Raw genomic sequence first — 15,091 nt, forward strand, 5'->3', positions numbered from 1 at the left:
GGTTGGGTGTCCTGTCCCGTGGTGGGCGATGCACATCGGGTCTTGCAAGGAGGAAAATGCAACCCCCAACTCCGAAAGGACGACGACAGCCACGAGTCGTCGTCAACCTCCTGGAGTGCCTGGCCACCCGAGAGCTTGGGTGAGGTCTTGTGAGCTTCCCGAGTCTTCTCATCCGGATGGATTCACAGGCCGGTCTGGTTCGGTCTGCAGCCTCCCACAAACCCCACTAAATCCGACTGCTTGGGAGATCCACCCGTGTGCCCTGGCAGCCTGGGCGGTAGGCGGGTGCTCCGTGGTGCTGAATGACATTGGGACCCGAGCCGCTCGACCTTTTTTCAATTGGCTTTTTAGCTTGCGCTTCGATGACGCTGTCAAATGGGTCTTAGGGCGGCCCCTAGTAGCCCGAGAATTAACAATGCCGATTGGGAGGCCACTACTGCATTACCAAGCATCGCAGTACCAAGTATTCGCGTTCTGGTGCAGCCTGTGTCCACGCTGCTGACTCCAGTGTCACAATGGCTCAGCAGCACAAAATCAAGAATAAAGTGGAGTGGTTCAATTGTGTGAATTGAATTGGCTATTTTTGGATATGGGTGGAGACAAATTCACAGCATTTCTATGAACTGCCAGATGGAAATTCGCGCTCACCACCTGCCACTTCACATACAGCCCAGGCCTCTCAAGGCGACGCATACTTGTAGCCATACTGGGCCTTGGCGTCATCGATGAGCTTCTTTGTCTCCTCCGCCTTCTGCCTGGTCTCGGGGTCGTCCTTGATCTTCTGCAGGAAGGCCTTGTTGCCAAAGGGCGACTCCTGGGGGATGGCAAAGCCCCTCTTGACGCCGGGCCGCTCGTTGCAGCGGTCGAACCAGGCGGCGACGTTGGGGAACTGGCCCTCGAGGTCGAGCCCGCCGAGCACGGCGCCGTTGGCCCAGCCCAGCAGCGAGATGTCGGCGATGGAGAACCTGCCCCTGCCGGCGCCGGCGACAAAGTCGCGGTCCTTGAGGCGGGCGTCCAGGATGCCGTACAGGCGCTCCGACTCGCCGACGAAGCGCTGGATGGCGTAGGGGATCTTTTCCTTGGCGAAGCGCGCGAAGTGGTTCGCCTGGCCCTGGATGGGCCCGACGCCGCCGTGCTGCCAGGCCATCCACTGCTCGGCGACCGAGTAGTCGTCCGAGTCGTAGGCGAAGCTGAGCTTGTTGTCCGGGTCGTAGTGCTTGGTCAGGTAGGTGAGGATGGGCAGGCCCTCGAAGACGGCAAAGTCGCCGCGGTCGTGGTCGACGATGGCAGGAATTCTACCGTTTGGGCAGATCCGGACGTACCAATCCTGCTTCTGGGTGTTCTTCATGATGTTGATGGCCTGCCATACAAACTTGGGAGCCTTGTCTCCATAGGCCTCCTTAAGCTCCTCTAGGATAATGCTGGCCTTGTAGCCATTGGGTGTCCCGAACGTAAAGAGCTCGATGCCATCCTTGGCGATAGGTCCGGAGGGCTCAGGCTTGTCTGCCATGTCGTCGGTGCTGACCTGGGCGTTGTTGCTGCTATATGGGCGAGAGCCTGTGTTGGTGGTGGTGGTGATGGTGTTGAAGCTCAGTTGAGCCCGTCTTGGAATGATATGAGAAGATGAGGCTTGACACTGGGAGGCAAGTGAGGTAAACGAAGCTGTTGAGGTGCGCACACGAACCTGGCGGGCAGGCGGTGAGGCATGTATGAGGGAGAGAGCCCCTCTTCTTATGGAGGTTGCCATGGCTGCCCTGAGCTTGAGTGTGGTGCGGTACGGGACGTCAACGTTGGGGAAGCACAGGCATGCCACAGCCAGTCAGTTACGCAACAATTGGAAGCTACGTACTACTGGATTACCTATCAGAGTCCGCCTGGGGTACATTCCGCATGTGGGGGATGCGTGATGCTTTCAAAGCAGAGCTCCGATCTACACGAAGGGCCAGATCACGGTTCTAAGCCAGTGTTGTGAAGCACCCCTGCAAAGTGACTTCCGTGCTAAGGCGCTACCGAAGCTTACCGAGAAGTCACTCATGGGGAAGGACCCACTTTGGAGCCTCAAAAAAAAGTTAGAACATTGGCCAGTGTTGTATAAAACGCTGCTGATCGGGCGTTTTAAAAACGACGTTTTCATAAAATTTCAGCATTTTAGAGAGGAAAAAAAAATGTAGATGGTTGCTAAAAAGGGTTATGGCGTAAACGGAGATTACGGTAGGTCTTAAGGTACTTCCCAAGCCGCGTTTAAAGACCAAATGCACCCCGTAGTTAGAATTTAATTCCAGATTAAGTATAGCGCCACGGTGTGCTTTAAAATACTGCGGCGTTTTGGAATCCATGATCTGGGCCTAAGAAAGCTGCCCAGGCGCCCCACCGTAGCTCCAGCCGCTCCCCCGCTGCTCATGCTTCTGCCGAATTACTCAGCAAGCTTTGTAAACCACGACGACGTTACACAGCATCAAATCCATCCCGGGCTTCATGCACCTCACCTCATTCACCTCCTGAACCGCCGTGACAATGTTTTCACAAGCGGATGGCGACTCATATTGACCCCTCTCTTCTGAGCACGCTCGCCCCGCATAACACCGACGCTCTCCTGCATGCGCACAGGCACAGGGGGGCGCCGGCCTCGGGTTGCTGAACATGTCCAGCCCGTCCAGCCCAGTCGGGCCAGACGTCGCCCAGAAGCTGGCACCCTCGCCCCTCTCCTGTGCCTCCTCCATCCTTCTCCTGTTCTCCCTCATACTCTTCACGAACCCTTCGTGGCTGAGTCCTGGCCCCTCCTCGGCCTTGTCCATCGCGCTGTCGTCGAAGTGAACACGCTTGTGTCGCTGTCGTTGGCATCGCTCGCATTCACATTCTGCTACCCACTTGCCCTTTTCCTTCGCCGTCGGGGGTCTAGTATATCGCGCCGGCTCCAGTACCGCAGACTCTGACACGGGCTCTTCATGCTCAAGTTCTCGTTGTGTGTTCTTCCTCCTATGGACGTGCTTCTCGGTAGGACGGCGTCGTCTCACCTCGGCGACAGGAAGAGAGCCAAGCGTACTCGATGGAGCACTCCTGCGGTCCGCTGCTGGTGACTTTGCTTCGCCTTTTCCCCCGGCTTTGCCTCGATGTGTTTCTTCCAATCCTGCTAGTGCACTGTCTCTCCGCTCCGATGTCACCAGTCCAGTAGTGCTGAAAAATTCCTCAAGCTCAGTGAGCGTGCCGGTGGAATTTTGTTGTTCTTCTTGTTGTTGTTCTTCCTCCGCCGAGTCATCATCGTACTTGGTCCGACACCTCCAAATGGCTGCATTGCTCGCCGATCTCGCAGTGGAGGCGTCAGAGTCACCAGCTCCCCAGCCATTCACACCCTCATGACGAGATGAGCGTTCTCTCAGCACGGCCTTTACCCTGGCGGCTGTTATGGGGGAGACAGTGTGAGGGCTGCCTGAGACTGCGCTGTCGGGGTGCGCCTCTCCAGTGGTGCCCAGCAACGGGGTTGGATCTGCTGACTGCGCCAACTGCTCGACTGGCTTCACCGTTTCAATGGTCCGCAGGGCCGTTGCCCGGTGAGGTGCGACGTAGTCGCACAGAAGCGCGAGCTCGTTTAGGCACCTTTCTTTTGATTCCTCCAGCGGCCGAGAGCTGGTCTTGTTATCGTCTTGGGCAACGGAGTCGATTTCCTCGATTCTGTGTTGGAGTGCTTTTATCCGTTGCTTTCGAGCCTCTTCGACGGAGGAGGCGTCGAAGGCGGCGCCAGGAGACATTGCCATCGTATAGTCGCAATTTTCGATATGGGCTGTGTTGTTCGTGTCTTGGGATCCAATGACGCCGTCGTCGTAGGCTTGTCCCGTCTCCATGACGTTCGAGTCTCTCCCGAAAGCCTTTGAAATACCCAAATTGTACAGCATGCGTTGCATTTTCTCCTCGAGGACTGGGCGCCAGTCGTTTGTGCTGTGGTATGCAGGTGGCTCAAGGCTGCTCCCGCCGGCCAGTTCTGTTGGTCTATCCATGACAGGGTCGGTTCCTGAGGACGGTTGTTTGCTATTGCCTCGAGCTAACACAGTATACGAAATGATAAATTGGTAGCGACAATAATTATCCAGAAGTAGAGGGAAGACTTCAGACTTTTGTGTTCTCATCACTTGCAACTTAATATTTGGCAATTTTGCGTCAGGCGCTGCTAGGTGTGCTCTCCCGTCCCGAACAACGTCTGAGATGGCGCCGTCGCTCACTATACGCACAAGTATGCGCTACTCACCACATCAAACCACATCAATATATTCTGAATGAGCAGACAGCGCCTTTCTGGACTCCAGCCGGGTCAGGCTTCCCTCAAGGGCTAGACCGTAGCGTGACAACTAAATATACGCTACCAATTGACACTTCACAACTTTCTTGCTGATATGAAGATAGGTGGATCTCTTGTATCCTCTGAAAATTTCGAAAAGTCTTGCTAGGCAGAGAGGTCTTGCACTCCAGGCTGATGGGAGTGGGAGTTGCCCTCCAGCGAAACGGGTTCTTGTCTTTGGGCTATGGGGGAAACGAAACAAAATGATACTTAGTCTGCACTGATAATTAATCCTTGCTCGTCATTAAGTGCTACAATCAAATCTTCTTGAAAATTTTGTGTCCAAATAAATGCGCGCCCGACTTATAAGCCAGACGGATCCGAGCGCCAGTGGCTAGCTTGCGCTTCTCATCTATTTGGCTAGAATACAGCAACCTATAATACCACTGGCTGCAGCCTTCTATGGCCTCCCGTGGAATCTTTCGAAGTGCTATTACTTGCTTCATTTCAGTCTTTCGGGCAAGAAGAAAGGGCCACTATCGCGTGGGTTCGTGTCTAGGAGTGTGGATGTACCTGCTGGAAGTGGGAGGTCGGATCTTGGGCGGGGGTGGGGGGAAATACTGCAGGACGGTGTAGTCCTTACAAGGCTGAGCACACATACAGGTTAATGGCGACTGGCTGAAAGAAACAAGCCATGATATAGTATAGATAGACGGAAGAAAGAATAAGGAAACCAAACTACTAGAAGGAGGACTCTCGCAAATCTCAAAATTCATCAATTTATTTCAAGCCACGAAAGTAGAAAGATAATGTCGTGACAACCTAACGTACAACCTTTGGAGACTTCAATCCTGGCCTCGTCTCGCGTGAACATTCAAAGAGTCCAAAAGTAAACGGAAACGCCTCCCTCTTGATGTTCTCCGCCCATGAATTGCCTCATGTTACGCATCCGTGCTTTTTTAGTTCCCCCAGGCATCGAAATAAAACGGAAGCAAGCATGTCGAGGGGGCAGGAGATGGCAAACACTCCCAAGCTCACCAGACCAGGCCGCTAGCTCTTCTCGCGGCCCAGGCTGCTAGAGCCCCGATGTCCCAAGTTTTCAATCACCCTAGGGCGCTCAGGATCAGCACGTCTTATACATGCGCTCCTGCTTGGAGAGTCGTCCAAACCATCCAGATGCAGTGCTTAAGCCAGGCCCTCGGTGACTCAAACGTGCAAAGAGCGTCAGAAAATGCGATCCGAAACCCAACCAGGTTACTCAAGAGATTTTGACCCCCCCCCCCCGCCCAAAGAAAAAAACTTTTCCCATCATCACCCTGCCTTTCCCTTGGTCGTTAAGATTACGTGAAAATCGTGCGCATCTATTAATCAGGTCAAGGCCCGCGCGGGTTCAAGGATTGGAATGGTGAGTTACCAGTAACGGCGGTCGTAATCGCGCGGAGGGTAGTACCCGCCTTCCCTGGGGTACCCGGCCTCGCGAGGGGGGAAGTCTCTCGGGGGAGGAGGGTAATCATCGACAGGACCGCGACGGGGAGGCGGATAATCATCCATGCGACCGCGCCGAGGAGGGGGGTAATCATCCATGGGGCCACGGCGAGGGGGCGGGTAATCGTCCATGCGGTATCTCGCCGCACGGTCGTCATAGTAGTCGCGACGAGGAGGGCTTCTGTCGCGGTAGTCGCGGCGCGGGCTCCATCCGCCCGGTGGGCCACGACGGTCGATGAAGTCATCCCGTGGAGGGTATGGACGGCGGGCACCTGGTGAGCGGGATCGACCGCGGCCGTCTCGTGGTGGGAAGTCAGGCTGGGTCTGTCTCAAGATCAGCAACAGGGACGAGAGAAGGAGAGGATAAAAGCAGGCTAGGGTCACCCACGTTCGCGATACAGGTCACGCGCTGGTCCTTAAACTCGCGACCATCAAGCGCCTCGACAGCCTTCTTGAGATCTGCGGCAGTCTCGAACTCCACAAAGCTGTTGCGCAAGGGTCAAGTTAGACTTTGAAGACAACGAAGCGGGCATGGGTGGAATGGGACTCACCCTTCGCCATTGGAGTTGCGGCCGGTCTCCGAGTAGACGACATCACAGCCAGATTGACGGGCGAAATCTTTCAGGTCCTGCGTCCAGAGAATCCACGTAAGTTGAAGTCCAGGTTCGAGCACGGGGGCGGGTTGAAGCGGCCGATCCCCAGGCACAGGCCTCGGCAAGCAAAGTGAAAATCCAGGACCATCCAAGAGCGTCTGAGGTTGAAGTCCAGCAGGGAGAGGGAATCCTCGCAATCACGTCACTCCAAAACAGTCCAGATATCAAACATGCCAGGAACTCCAAGTCCACCGGAGGAAGACGCACTGCAGTCGTCCTGAGGGGGGAGCAAGTCGTCATGGAGGGGAGAGCGCAGTACAATCGAATCCCACAAAAGCTGGCCACCTATCCAGAAACACAGATGGCTGTTGCGACGGGCATCCGTGAATCCGGCAGCAAGGAATAGGAGGAAGAACAGACCTGCCAACTGGTATCGGTGGGAAGACCACTAATTTGCATCCTGTGAGGAGTGCGACGGGGCGAGGGGGCGCGCGCTCGTTACTGGCAAATCCGCCAGGGCCGCCGGGGGCGCCATTCTCACGGTGACGCGAACCTCGGGCGAATTGGACAGTCAGGCGCTCGCCCATGAAGGTGGATCCATCTTGTTGCAGACAGTATTAGCCAGGTTCACGCGGGATGGGTCACGGTGGTGGTTGCTGGAGTCCACGGAGGTGGTCGCGACGTACGGAAAGCTGTCAAGGACATGACGGTTAGCCAATTGCCGGGTGGATAACGAGAGTACCGTTGAAGGGCACGGGGCGAGGCGAGGGCAGGGTGGAAAGAAAGCATGGGTGCTGAGAAGGCAGGAGCGTGGGTTGGTAGCTTACCTGGGACGACATCCCGGGCGTCCATGGCATCTTTGTACTCGATGAAACCGAAGCCGTTCATGAGCTTGATTTCGGTGATGTCGCCGGTGCCATGGGACGCGAAGTGGGCCTCAACATCGGCCTTGGTCGCTAGAGACAAGGTTAGAGGGCTGGACGGAGGCGGGAGGGCGCGGCGCGGGAGCACACAGGTCGAGGCGCAAAGGGCGAGGCGGTTGGGATGGGGCGCTTACCATTGCGCGGCAGGTTGCCCAGGTACAGGCGGGTGGATGACACCTCGGTCATGTTTGCTGCGATCTGTTTTCCAGGCGATCAGGTCATGCAACGGGAGGGATTGGACTGGACTGTTTTTGAAGCTGGATCGAGGCGAAGTGAGGCGGCGGGAGAGGAATGGCACGGGATTTCAATGGCAGCCTTATCGTGGGCGGACGTTGGGAGGTGGTCTGGTTTGGGATGCTGACGGTCTGCGACTGGCCGTGGGGAAAAGTGTGGAAGAGGGACCAGTAGCTGGGGCTGAGCTTTTGGGTTCCCAAGGTTGGTTGGCTGTGGGCGGGTTTGGGTTTGGGTTCAGATCAGACAGTTGGGGGCAGGCGAGGGATGCCCAGCAGGGAAGCCAAGCAGCGTGTCGCAGCCAAAGCAAGCCCTTTCTGCTCCAGTGGGTCCTGACGGCTGACGGGGTAAACAAACCGTTGCTCGTGTCGCACAAGTTCCTGTCAATGCCTAGTCGATTCTAAGCTGATTTGGACGTGCCTGTTGATGCGATCGCCAGAAACCCTTGACTGCTCGACTGAGTCGCTCGAATATTGCGCAAGGTGCAGGTGGTGAGACAGAATGCGAGGGAGAGGGAAAGGGACGGAGGAGAGGGGTTTAGACGAGGTCGAGCTCGAACCAAGGAAAGCTTCCCCCAAGGCTGGCTTCTGGCTGCCCACATCTGATCGAAGAGGGCAGGTGCGCAATCAATCGAGGGCACCGAGAACTGCAGGGCGCACGGGCCCCAAGCAAACACTCGCAGGCCAGCCCAGTCCAGTCCAGTCCAATCTCATCGGCTGAGTCCAGTGCAGCGCCGGTCCGTTCTTCCCCTCATCTCTCAGCCAGTCTGTCAGTCTGCCACTGCAGGTACCAAGGTACAGTACATGGGTACATTGGCCATCTACTAGACTGCTGCACCAGCACCACCTAGGCACCTAGTGCACGTAGATAACCACGCAAAGCAGCCTCGGGCAAGGAAGGAGGAACCCATGGGGAGATGCAGCCGCCCTCTTACTGCCCGCCTTGGCACATGGGACCCGGACCCAGAATCGCAAACCGCAGCTTTGTCGGATTCCACCGGCCGACCACATTGTTAGATAGATATTACCCAGGGCATCCCCATCTCGTCACCCATGATAACTACGGCCGCACCTTTTGGATTTTGAGGTTGAGTATCTCGCTCGCCCCGGTCAAGCTCCCCTTGCTCATGATTGCGTCTCACCATTCTCTCACAAATGGGCACTGTGGCTCACGACAGCGGGCGATGGTGCGAGCCAAGCCTTACATCATCCGAAGTCCGAACAAGACAAGCTTCAGGATCTACCTTGGGAGGGCGTGCCACCGTTAGGGAGCAGGACGGGCAGCAAGATCTGTCAGGAAGATCTTGACACGGGATCGGCAGCAGCCTCGGCCAGAAACAAATAAACTCCCGATTCCACCACCACGCCTTGGCAGTGGAGGAAGCAGATGACTGCTTCCTAACCACAATGAGGCGATACAATTGCCTCGATCTACCGCCCTGGAGGTGCGTAGAAAAGTTTGGGACGGGGGAGGCTGAGTTGTCTCAAAAGATTCGACACCGGCTTTACCATGGGCTTCTCATTCCCCAGCCGGGTTTCAGCGCCACCATGCTCCTCCAGAATCGGAAGATTCTCGGTCTGCACCCATCTGGCCCATGCAACTCGACCGAGGCAAAAGATGGCAAACCCAGGCGGCATACCCAGGATTCATAGACAGACTTTACATGGTAGTAGTCACTGAGCATAACAACCGGCCGGAGCTCATCCCTCGGCCACGCCGACTGAAGAGATGGAGCCGCACAAAGCCGTTCGGCAGGTGCGGTCATGCGTCCCAAATCAATACCGAGAGACCAGACGACACAATTCAATGTTCCAGCACAACACATAAGACTTGTGCAAAGAGAGAGCCCGACGAACAGGAAGACACACGGTTGAATATTTCGCAAGGAGGCTCTGTCAAAAAAAGAAATAAACGCCCACGCTATGCCACGCCGCTCACCAGACAATAAGTTTCCGCATCGTACCGTTCGTTCCGTGCTGGGGTGTTCTTATCATATCATAATCTGCATCGAGCATACTACCTCTCATTAAAGAGTATATCAATAATCTCGTCCATAATCGTAAACGCAAGGTGCGCACTGAGCAAGGGGCAGAGTTAGCAAGCAAGGTATCGAACGAGAGCCACGAAATGAGGCGCGAGAGGCAAAGAAGGAGTGAGAGGGGAGAAGAAGCGAGGCATTTGCAGTGCGTGCATGCAAGCATAGCAGCATGTAGCATGCAAACTTACTTCAGCCGTTCATTGTTCAGCGTCGCAAAGATCCTCCTGCTCGCCGCCTGCGCGTTGACCCGCCCCACGACGCTGCCCACCATGTCGGGCACCAGCGTCGCCAGCATGAGGCTGGCCTCGGTCCGCGTCCTGGTCTTCTCACCTCTGGTGCGCGTCCTCTTACCGGCCCCGAAAGGCCCTCCCTCGGGCCACAGGCTGTCTCGGAGCAGCGCCACGTACCGCGCCACCGCGTCCTCGTTGACGAGCACGCGCACGTTGTCGCGCAGCTTGCGCTCGATCGTCCCGCCCAGCAGCTGGTGCAGCACCACCACCACCGCCCGTCCCCGCAACCAGTTGTTGCCGCGGTTGAGCTCGAACACCTCTAGGAATATGTCACAGATCGGCTTGACGAACGGCTCCGCATCCGCCTGCTCCTTGCCCTCGGCTCCCGCCTCGAACGCCCTCAGCTCTGCCTCCGCCTCCGCCGCAGTCACCGCGTCTGAGCTGCTGACAGCCGGGTCGATGATGCTGTTTACACCGTGCAGCCCCGGCCCCATCGTGTTCATTTGGCTCGTGGCCGCCGCAATGAGGTTCTGCCCCGCGACGGAAAGCTGGTCCAACACTGGTATGCTGCCAAGTATGTCCTCCATGCCGTCCGTCACGGAATCGTACAGCCGCGTGATCATGTCCTTCCTGTTGTTCTCGTGGCTCTCCGCGAGGTCCTGCATGATGACGCTCTGCGAGAGGAATGCCCGCAGCTCCCGGCTCCGGCACACGTCGGGAAGAAGCAAGAGCTCGCTCATGTAACTCTCCAGCGCCTGCCTTCGCTTCTGCAGGAAGTCCGACTGGAGCTTCATAACGACGCGCCTCCTTGGGAAGTCGAGGCTGCGGACGGATGGGTATTTCGATCGTAGTCTCTGATGAAGCTCGTGAAACTCGCTGTACCGGCGGCTTATCATCCAGGACGCCGCAGGCATCTTCTCTCCCGCATTACGGGAGACCTCGATAACGTAGATTGCAAATTCTTTACCATCTTCTTCGTGCCCGACCTGTATGCCCTTGATCCTGATCATCGACCGGCCGTACAAACTGTTGTCGCTTTCCTGCACGACGTATTGCTGCCTTTGCAACTCTTTCCGCCGTATCTCTCTTTCCAGGCTGGCCTTAGACTTGCGCAAGATCCTCAATTCCGCCATATTGTTCGTTAGTTCCGCCTTTTTGAGCAGCGAGTCGATAACAGCATTCTGCGCCTCTAGCCGATCGATGTCAGTCGTGAGGACAGTGACTGCTTCAGCCAACCCAAGGTCTCCCGGTGCGGCCTCATGAATGTCGCCCACGTCGTCATCTTTTTCAGGCCCATCCTCCTCGTCATGCTCGTCCGACAAGTATTTGTTCTCGTCCCCGAACAGGTCGTCATCCACGAATACGCCGATACGAGAATGAGCGCTCACGAGGCCAAGGGACGAGAGACTAGGCTTCTCCGGCTCTTTGCCCGAACGGCCGGCGTCAAGAGAGCCACGTTTGGAGTTGGTATCCTGGTCGGAAAACAAGAGCGAGTCTGTGTCTCCCTCTCCGAAAAGAGATTGTCTTAAGTCTTCCGAGGTGGCTGGTCGGGTATCCTCCAAGATATTGCTTAGAGCCTCCTCCATGGCTGCAACAACCTTCTTGTCTGGTGGTTGTGGCCCTGTGTTCTGATCCAGGCTTGTGACACTCTCTGCGAGGCCATCGTGATCGAAATCTTCATCATCAAAGAGGGGATTTGGAGACGTGTCATCGTAGGATCGTCTAGAATCTAGAGATCTTCGAGCCTCCGCCGACCTTCGAGGTTCCACCGCAACGTCCAAAGGGGCGAGAGTACCATTAGACGATCTCAGATCCGAAGAAGACTCAGCGCGCCGGCTCTGTAGCTTTGTATTGAACTTTGGACCCAGTCGAGACAACGGATTTGGCTTGCCAGCAAAGGCGCTGACCGTCCTGTTCATAGGTGGTGACTTGAGCTCCCCGGAAATCCTACCGACTGACTGGGGTTTACTCTGAGAGGCCTCTTCTGCTGCGAGGCACTTGTACCACAAGTCCGATTTCTTGAAGTTTGGGAAATGCCTCGATTGCATTTCCTCCAAGATAGCATTCTGGGCACGTAGTATCGCTCGCCGCGCCCTATAAAACTGTTCTGGGGTGGCCTTCTTCCTGGCCTCGAGGAACTCCCGTACCGTTCGCTTGGACGGTTCTGGTACTTTCAGTTCTGATTTGGACAGATAGGCTTGCTCAATTTGGGCGAGATCCAGCCTGTCCGACTCCGTCCATGGTGGCAGTGTGAGCGGAAGGGTGTCGTCGTCGTGAAACTCCTCAAGTGGGTTACGAAATCCGTCAACAACCAGCCAGAACTGCACCAGGCTCATCAGTCGTTGCCTGTCCATGTACTCCATGAAGTAAGAAAGCCCTGAAGCATCACGGAGGAGTTCCGCAAGCGAGGCGTTCTCCAGCCTCGACTCTGTGGGGGTGCTGGAGCCGAGATCTGCCGAGAACGACATCCCTCTCTTGTCTCCGCCAGCAGCAAGATATTGCACCCTCTGGTCCAACAGCCTCTTTCCCATATCCAGACGACGAAGGTAGACGGGGTCCTGCCCGTCTTGCTGTGAGTCCCTCTTGAGCTGGCTGGTCACCTCACTTCTGAAGCGCCTCGCATCTGATAAATTGTTCACTTTCCGGACAGTTCTGATAAATTTTTCGAACCTTCTCTCGCTGTCGCCGGGTGCCAAACGCGGGAACTGTGGCGGCCTGCCCGGTTTGGGAGACGGCGCGTGTTGATCCAGAGCTGCACGCAGTTTCCTGATCGTGGAGCGGTCCTGTAGCATGCCTCGCCCGTAGTTCTCCATCAGCTGATTCCAGGTATCAGGATCGGACAGCAGTTGTAGGACAGGAAACAAGACAGCGCAGGCGATAATCTCGCGGATCAGACTGGAAACAGCTCGGCTGCTGATGACGTTGTCTGGCAGCACGTGCGGGAGAATCTTGCTGGTGGTTTGCCGGAGGTAGTCCTGCTGTGTGAGCTTGAGGTCCGAGTATGACAGGCTGGCAGCCGGGTGGATTTTCCCATCTCTGTATTTTGATGCAATGGCCAGGTCCAGCTCCTCTGATTCCGTAACAGACCGATTAAGTTTATGGCCACGGATGGCCCTCTCGGCTTCATTAAAGTCGTGAAAGTGCGCCGTCATGATAGGGACAATTCTGGTGGTGAGGACCTCGGGCAGGTCCAAGGTGGACAGCCGTTCCCTCAGTTCGTCGAGCGCGCATCGTACCGCCTTGTCCACCTCGTTCCTGAACACAGGGTTCTCGCTGATCTTTGAATACCACGACCACACGAAGTCGCGCGTGATCAGGTCGAGGACGTCGTCGAGGGCTTGGGAGATCTTTGTCGAGGAATCGCAAAGCGGCTTCTTCTCGTACGCCTGCCGTTTTCGTAGCGCCGAGAGCTCGCTGTCCCATTGTTTCCGGCCGAGAAACTTGGGGCCATCTGGCCGGGGCGACAGCCTTCGGTTCTTGTGGTTGAGGCCCTTGGACAGCAGCAGGGTGATGGCCAGCAGGAGGAGCAGGGAGGTCAGAAAGCCGGCGACGAAGGCATGGCCAGCCCAGCGGATGGCGGGAAGCCAGTGGGTGGCATAGCCCCAGGCAATGAAACTTGCAATACCAGCAAGAATCACATCTCTCCCCTTCAGGGCCATAGTCCATTCATCGAAGAGCCAGTTTGTGAGAGTCGCCGCATGTTTCGACGCGTCGGGGGGGCATGGGCTTATGATGCAGGCACGCCCGGTTCGAGCAGCTTATCGATAGATGCTGCACTCGACGGGGCCCGGGGAGCTGCCCCTGACCGAAGGAAGTGCGGAAGGGGCCGTGTGCACGTCCCGAGCACACTGTATACCAGCACCTGCAGCTGCTACCATAGAGAAGAAGTGCAGGTCACACAATCTGACTATTGATCACGTCTCAGGGAATTGCTGGGCTCTAGATGTTGTGGTATTGGATTCTGTCGACGCCGATAATTTGCTTCTCACCGAATTGTTTTGGGTATCCTCTTGGTCCTTTGTCCTGCCGTTTCCGTCATGACCTCCGATCCATAACTCCACAGAGCGAATGCTGTCCCTACCACGGAGGGTCCTCCAGCCGTCTGTAAAGCGCAACAAACTTGAGTCCTTGATTCCTCTCCACCTTCTTGCCCTCTTCCGTCTCGGTCCTCATGACAGCGACACACTCGTCCTTCTCCTGGTCCTCCTCCGAGACCCTCTCAAAGGCAGGGTGTGCCTCAAAATGCGATACCATCCACTCATGCAGATCCTTGACGTCGGTGATGGTGTACACGATACCGCCCGGTCTTAACACATATGCGTATTCCGAGTTCAGCTGAGTGGACACGATGCGCGCCTTGTGCTTCTTGGCCTTAAAATGCGGATCCGGAAAGCAGATGAAGATCTTGGACAGCTGCGACTTCTTGAAGAAGTTGGGGAGGAACTTCATGGTGTTTGCGCGCAGGCAGGCGATATTCTGGTAGTCGTTGCTGCCTTTTTGTCGGCTCTGGTTCCGCAGGGCTCGGATCTTGTCCTCGACATAGTCGGTGACTTGAGCCCTGATCTCGAGGCCTAGTACTGTTTAGCTGGCTGTTTATGCTGCAGTTGAGATGATGTGGGGACTAGAACGTACCCAGGCAGAGGGTGTCCGGAATGACAGGTGACAAGGCCACGAGCAGCCCTCCAAAACCACATCCTATATCCGCAACCTCGACGTCCTTGGTCAAACTATTCGGCTTGATCACTGCCCTCACAGTCTGCCCGCCCTGCTGCATTACAACTTCGGTGGCCTCGTTGTCCTGGCCCTCAGCAACATACGCTGGGTACATCGCTGACCAGTCCATAAGGTCTGGACTTGCGGGGCTGTCCCATGGTCAGCGTCTCTTCTCTGCTGTATTTCATACTGAGAAGAACACTTACTATGAGAGCCTGTGATCTGAGAAGGGGTTTGCATGAGCCCTCTGCCGGTAGAATTTCTTTCTAGGCAACTCCGTCGAGTCTTCATCTGCGCGATGCTGCGCGCGGTATGTCTCGCGCTTTTGGCGCTTCGCCGCTGGGCCCACCATCTCGAGATACTCAGGAAGTCAATTTCAGCACAGAATGAGTTTATTTGTATGCCGCGAGTTGGGTTGCAGAAAGTGTGGACTGGACGTCAGAAGCCCATCTTCACAAGCCGAACGAAGCGTCGAAATTTGGCTGAATCCAACAAAGTACATCCAGTTTATGTGGGGCTCGCTTTTCAAGGGTCCGCCCAGCTCTCTCACAAGGCCCCTGCCGAAGCTACCAACTGTAAAGCCCCGCGATCGGCTCGCCTGCAGCTTG

The 15,091-nt window shown here is 56.1% G+C and overlaps 4 protein-coding genes across 4 annotated transcripts; all 4 read right to left on the reverse strand.

The window, feature by feature from the left end:
* Nucleotides 1–679: 679 nt before the first annotated feature.
* INS49_008870 (uncharacterized protein) lies at nt 680–1,747 on the reverse strand (the record flags this gene model as incomplete). Its single annotated transcript, XM_043169607.1, has 1 exon — nt 680–1,747. One exon carries the CDS (start codon nt 1,745–1,747, stop codon nt 680–682), a length of 1,068 nt encoding a protein of 355 aa, XP_043027287.1.
* A 650-nt stretch (nt 1,748–2,397) lies between these two features.
* On the reverse strand, nt 2,398–3,992 carry INS49_008871 (uncharacterized protein; the record flags this gene model as incomplete). The annotated part of the gene is made up of 2 exons (XM_043169608.1): nt 2,398–2,402; nt 2,606–3,992. The coding sequence occupies 2 exons, from the start codon at nt 3,990–3,992 to the stop codon at nt 2,398–2,400; spliced, it is 1,392 nt and encodes a 463-aa protein (XP_043027288.1).
* Nucleotides 3,993–5,680: 1,688 nt separating this feature from the next.
* INS49_008872 (uncharacterized protein) lies at nt 5,681–7,457 on the reverse strand (the record flags this gene model as incomplete). The annotated part of the gene is made up of 7 exons (XM_043169609.1): nt 5,681–6,079; nt 6,144–6,240; nt 6,307–6,383; nt 6,825–6,949; nt 7,035–7,040; nt 7,176–7,304; nt 7,406–7,457. 7 exons carry the CDS (start codon nt 7,455–7,457, stop codon nt 5,681–5,683), a joined length of 885 nt encoding a protein of 294 aa, XP_043027289.1.
* Nucleotides 7,458–9,724: 2,267 nt separating this feature from the next.
* On the reverse strand, nt 9,725–14,835 carry INS49_008873 (uncharacterized protein; the record flags this gene model as incomplete). Its single annotated transcript, XM_043169610.1, has 4 exons — nt 9,725–13,385; nt 13,852–14,341; nt 14,403–14,632; nt 14,690–14,835. 4 exons carry the CDS (start codon nt 14,833–14,835, stop codon nt 9,725–9,727), a joined length of 4,527 nt encoding a protein of 1,508 aa, XP_043027290.1.
* Between the last annotated feature and the right edge of the window lie 256 nt (nt 14,836–15,091).

This window comes from Diaporthe citri, assembly GCF_014595645.1.
Source record: "Diaporthe citri strain NFHF-8-4 chromosome Unknown scaffold_3, whole genome shotgun sequence".
Lineage (NCBI taxonomy): Eukaryota > Fungi > Ascomycota > Sordariomycetes > Diaporthales > Diaporthaceae > Diaporthe > Diaporthe citri.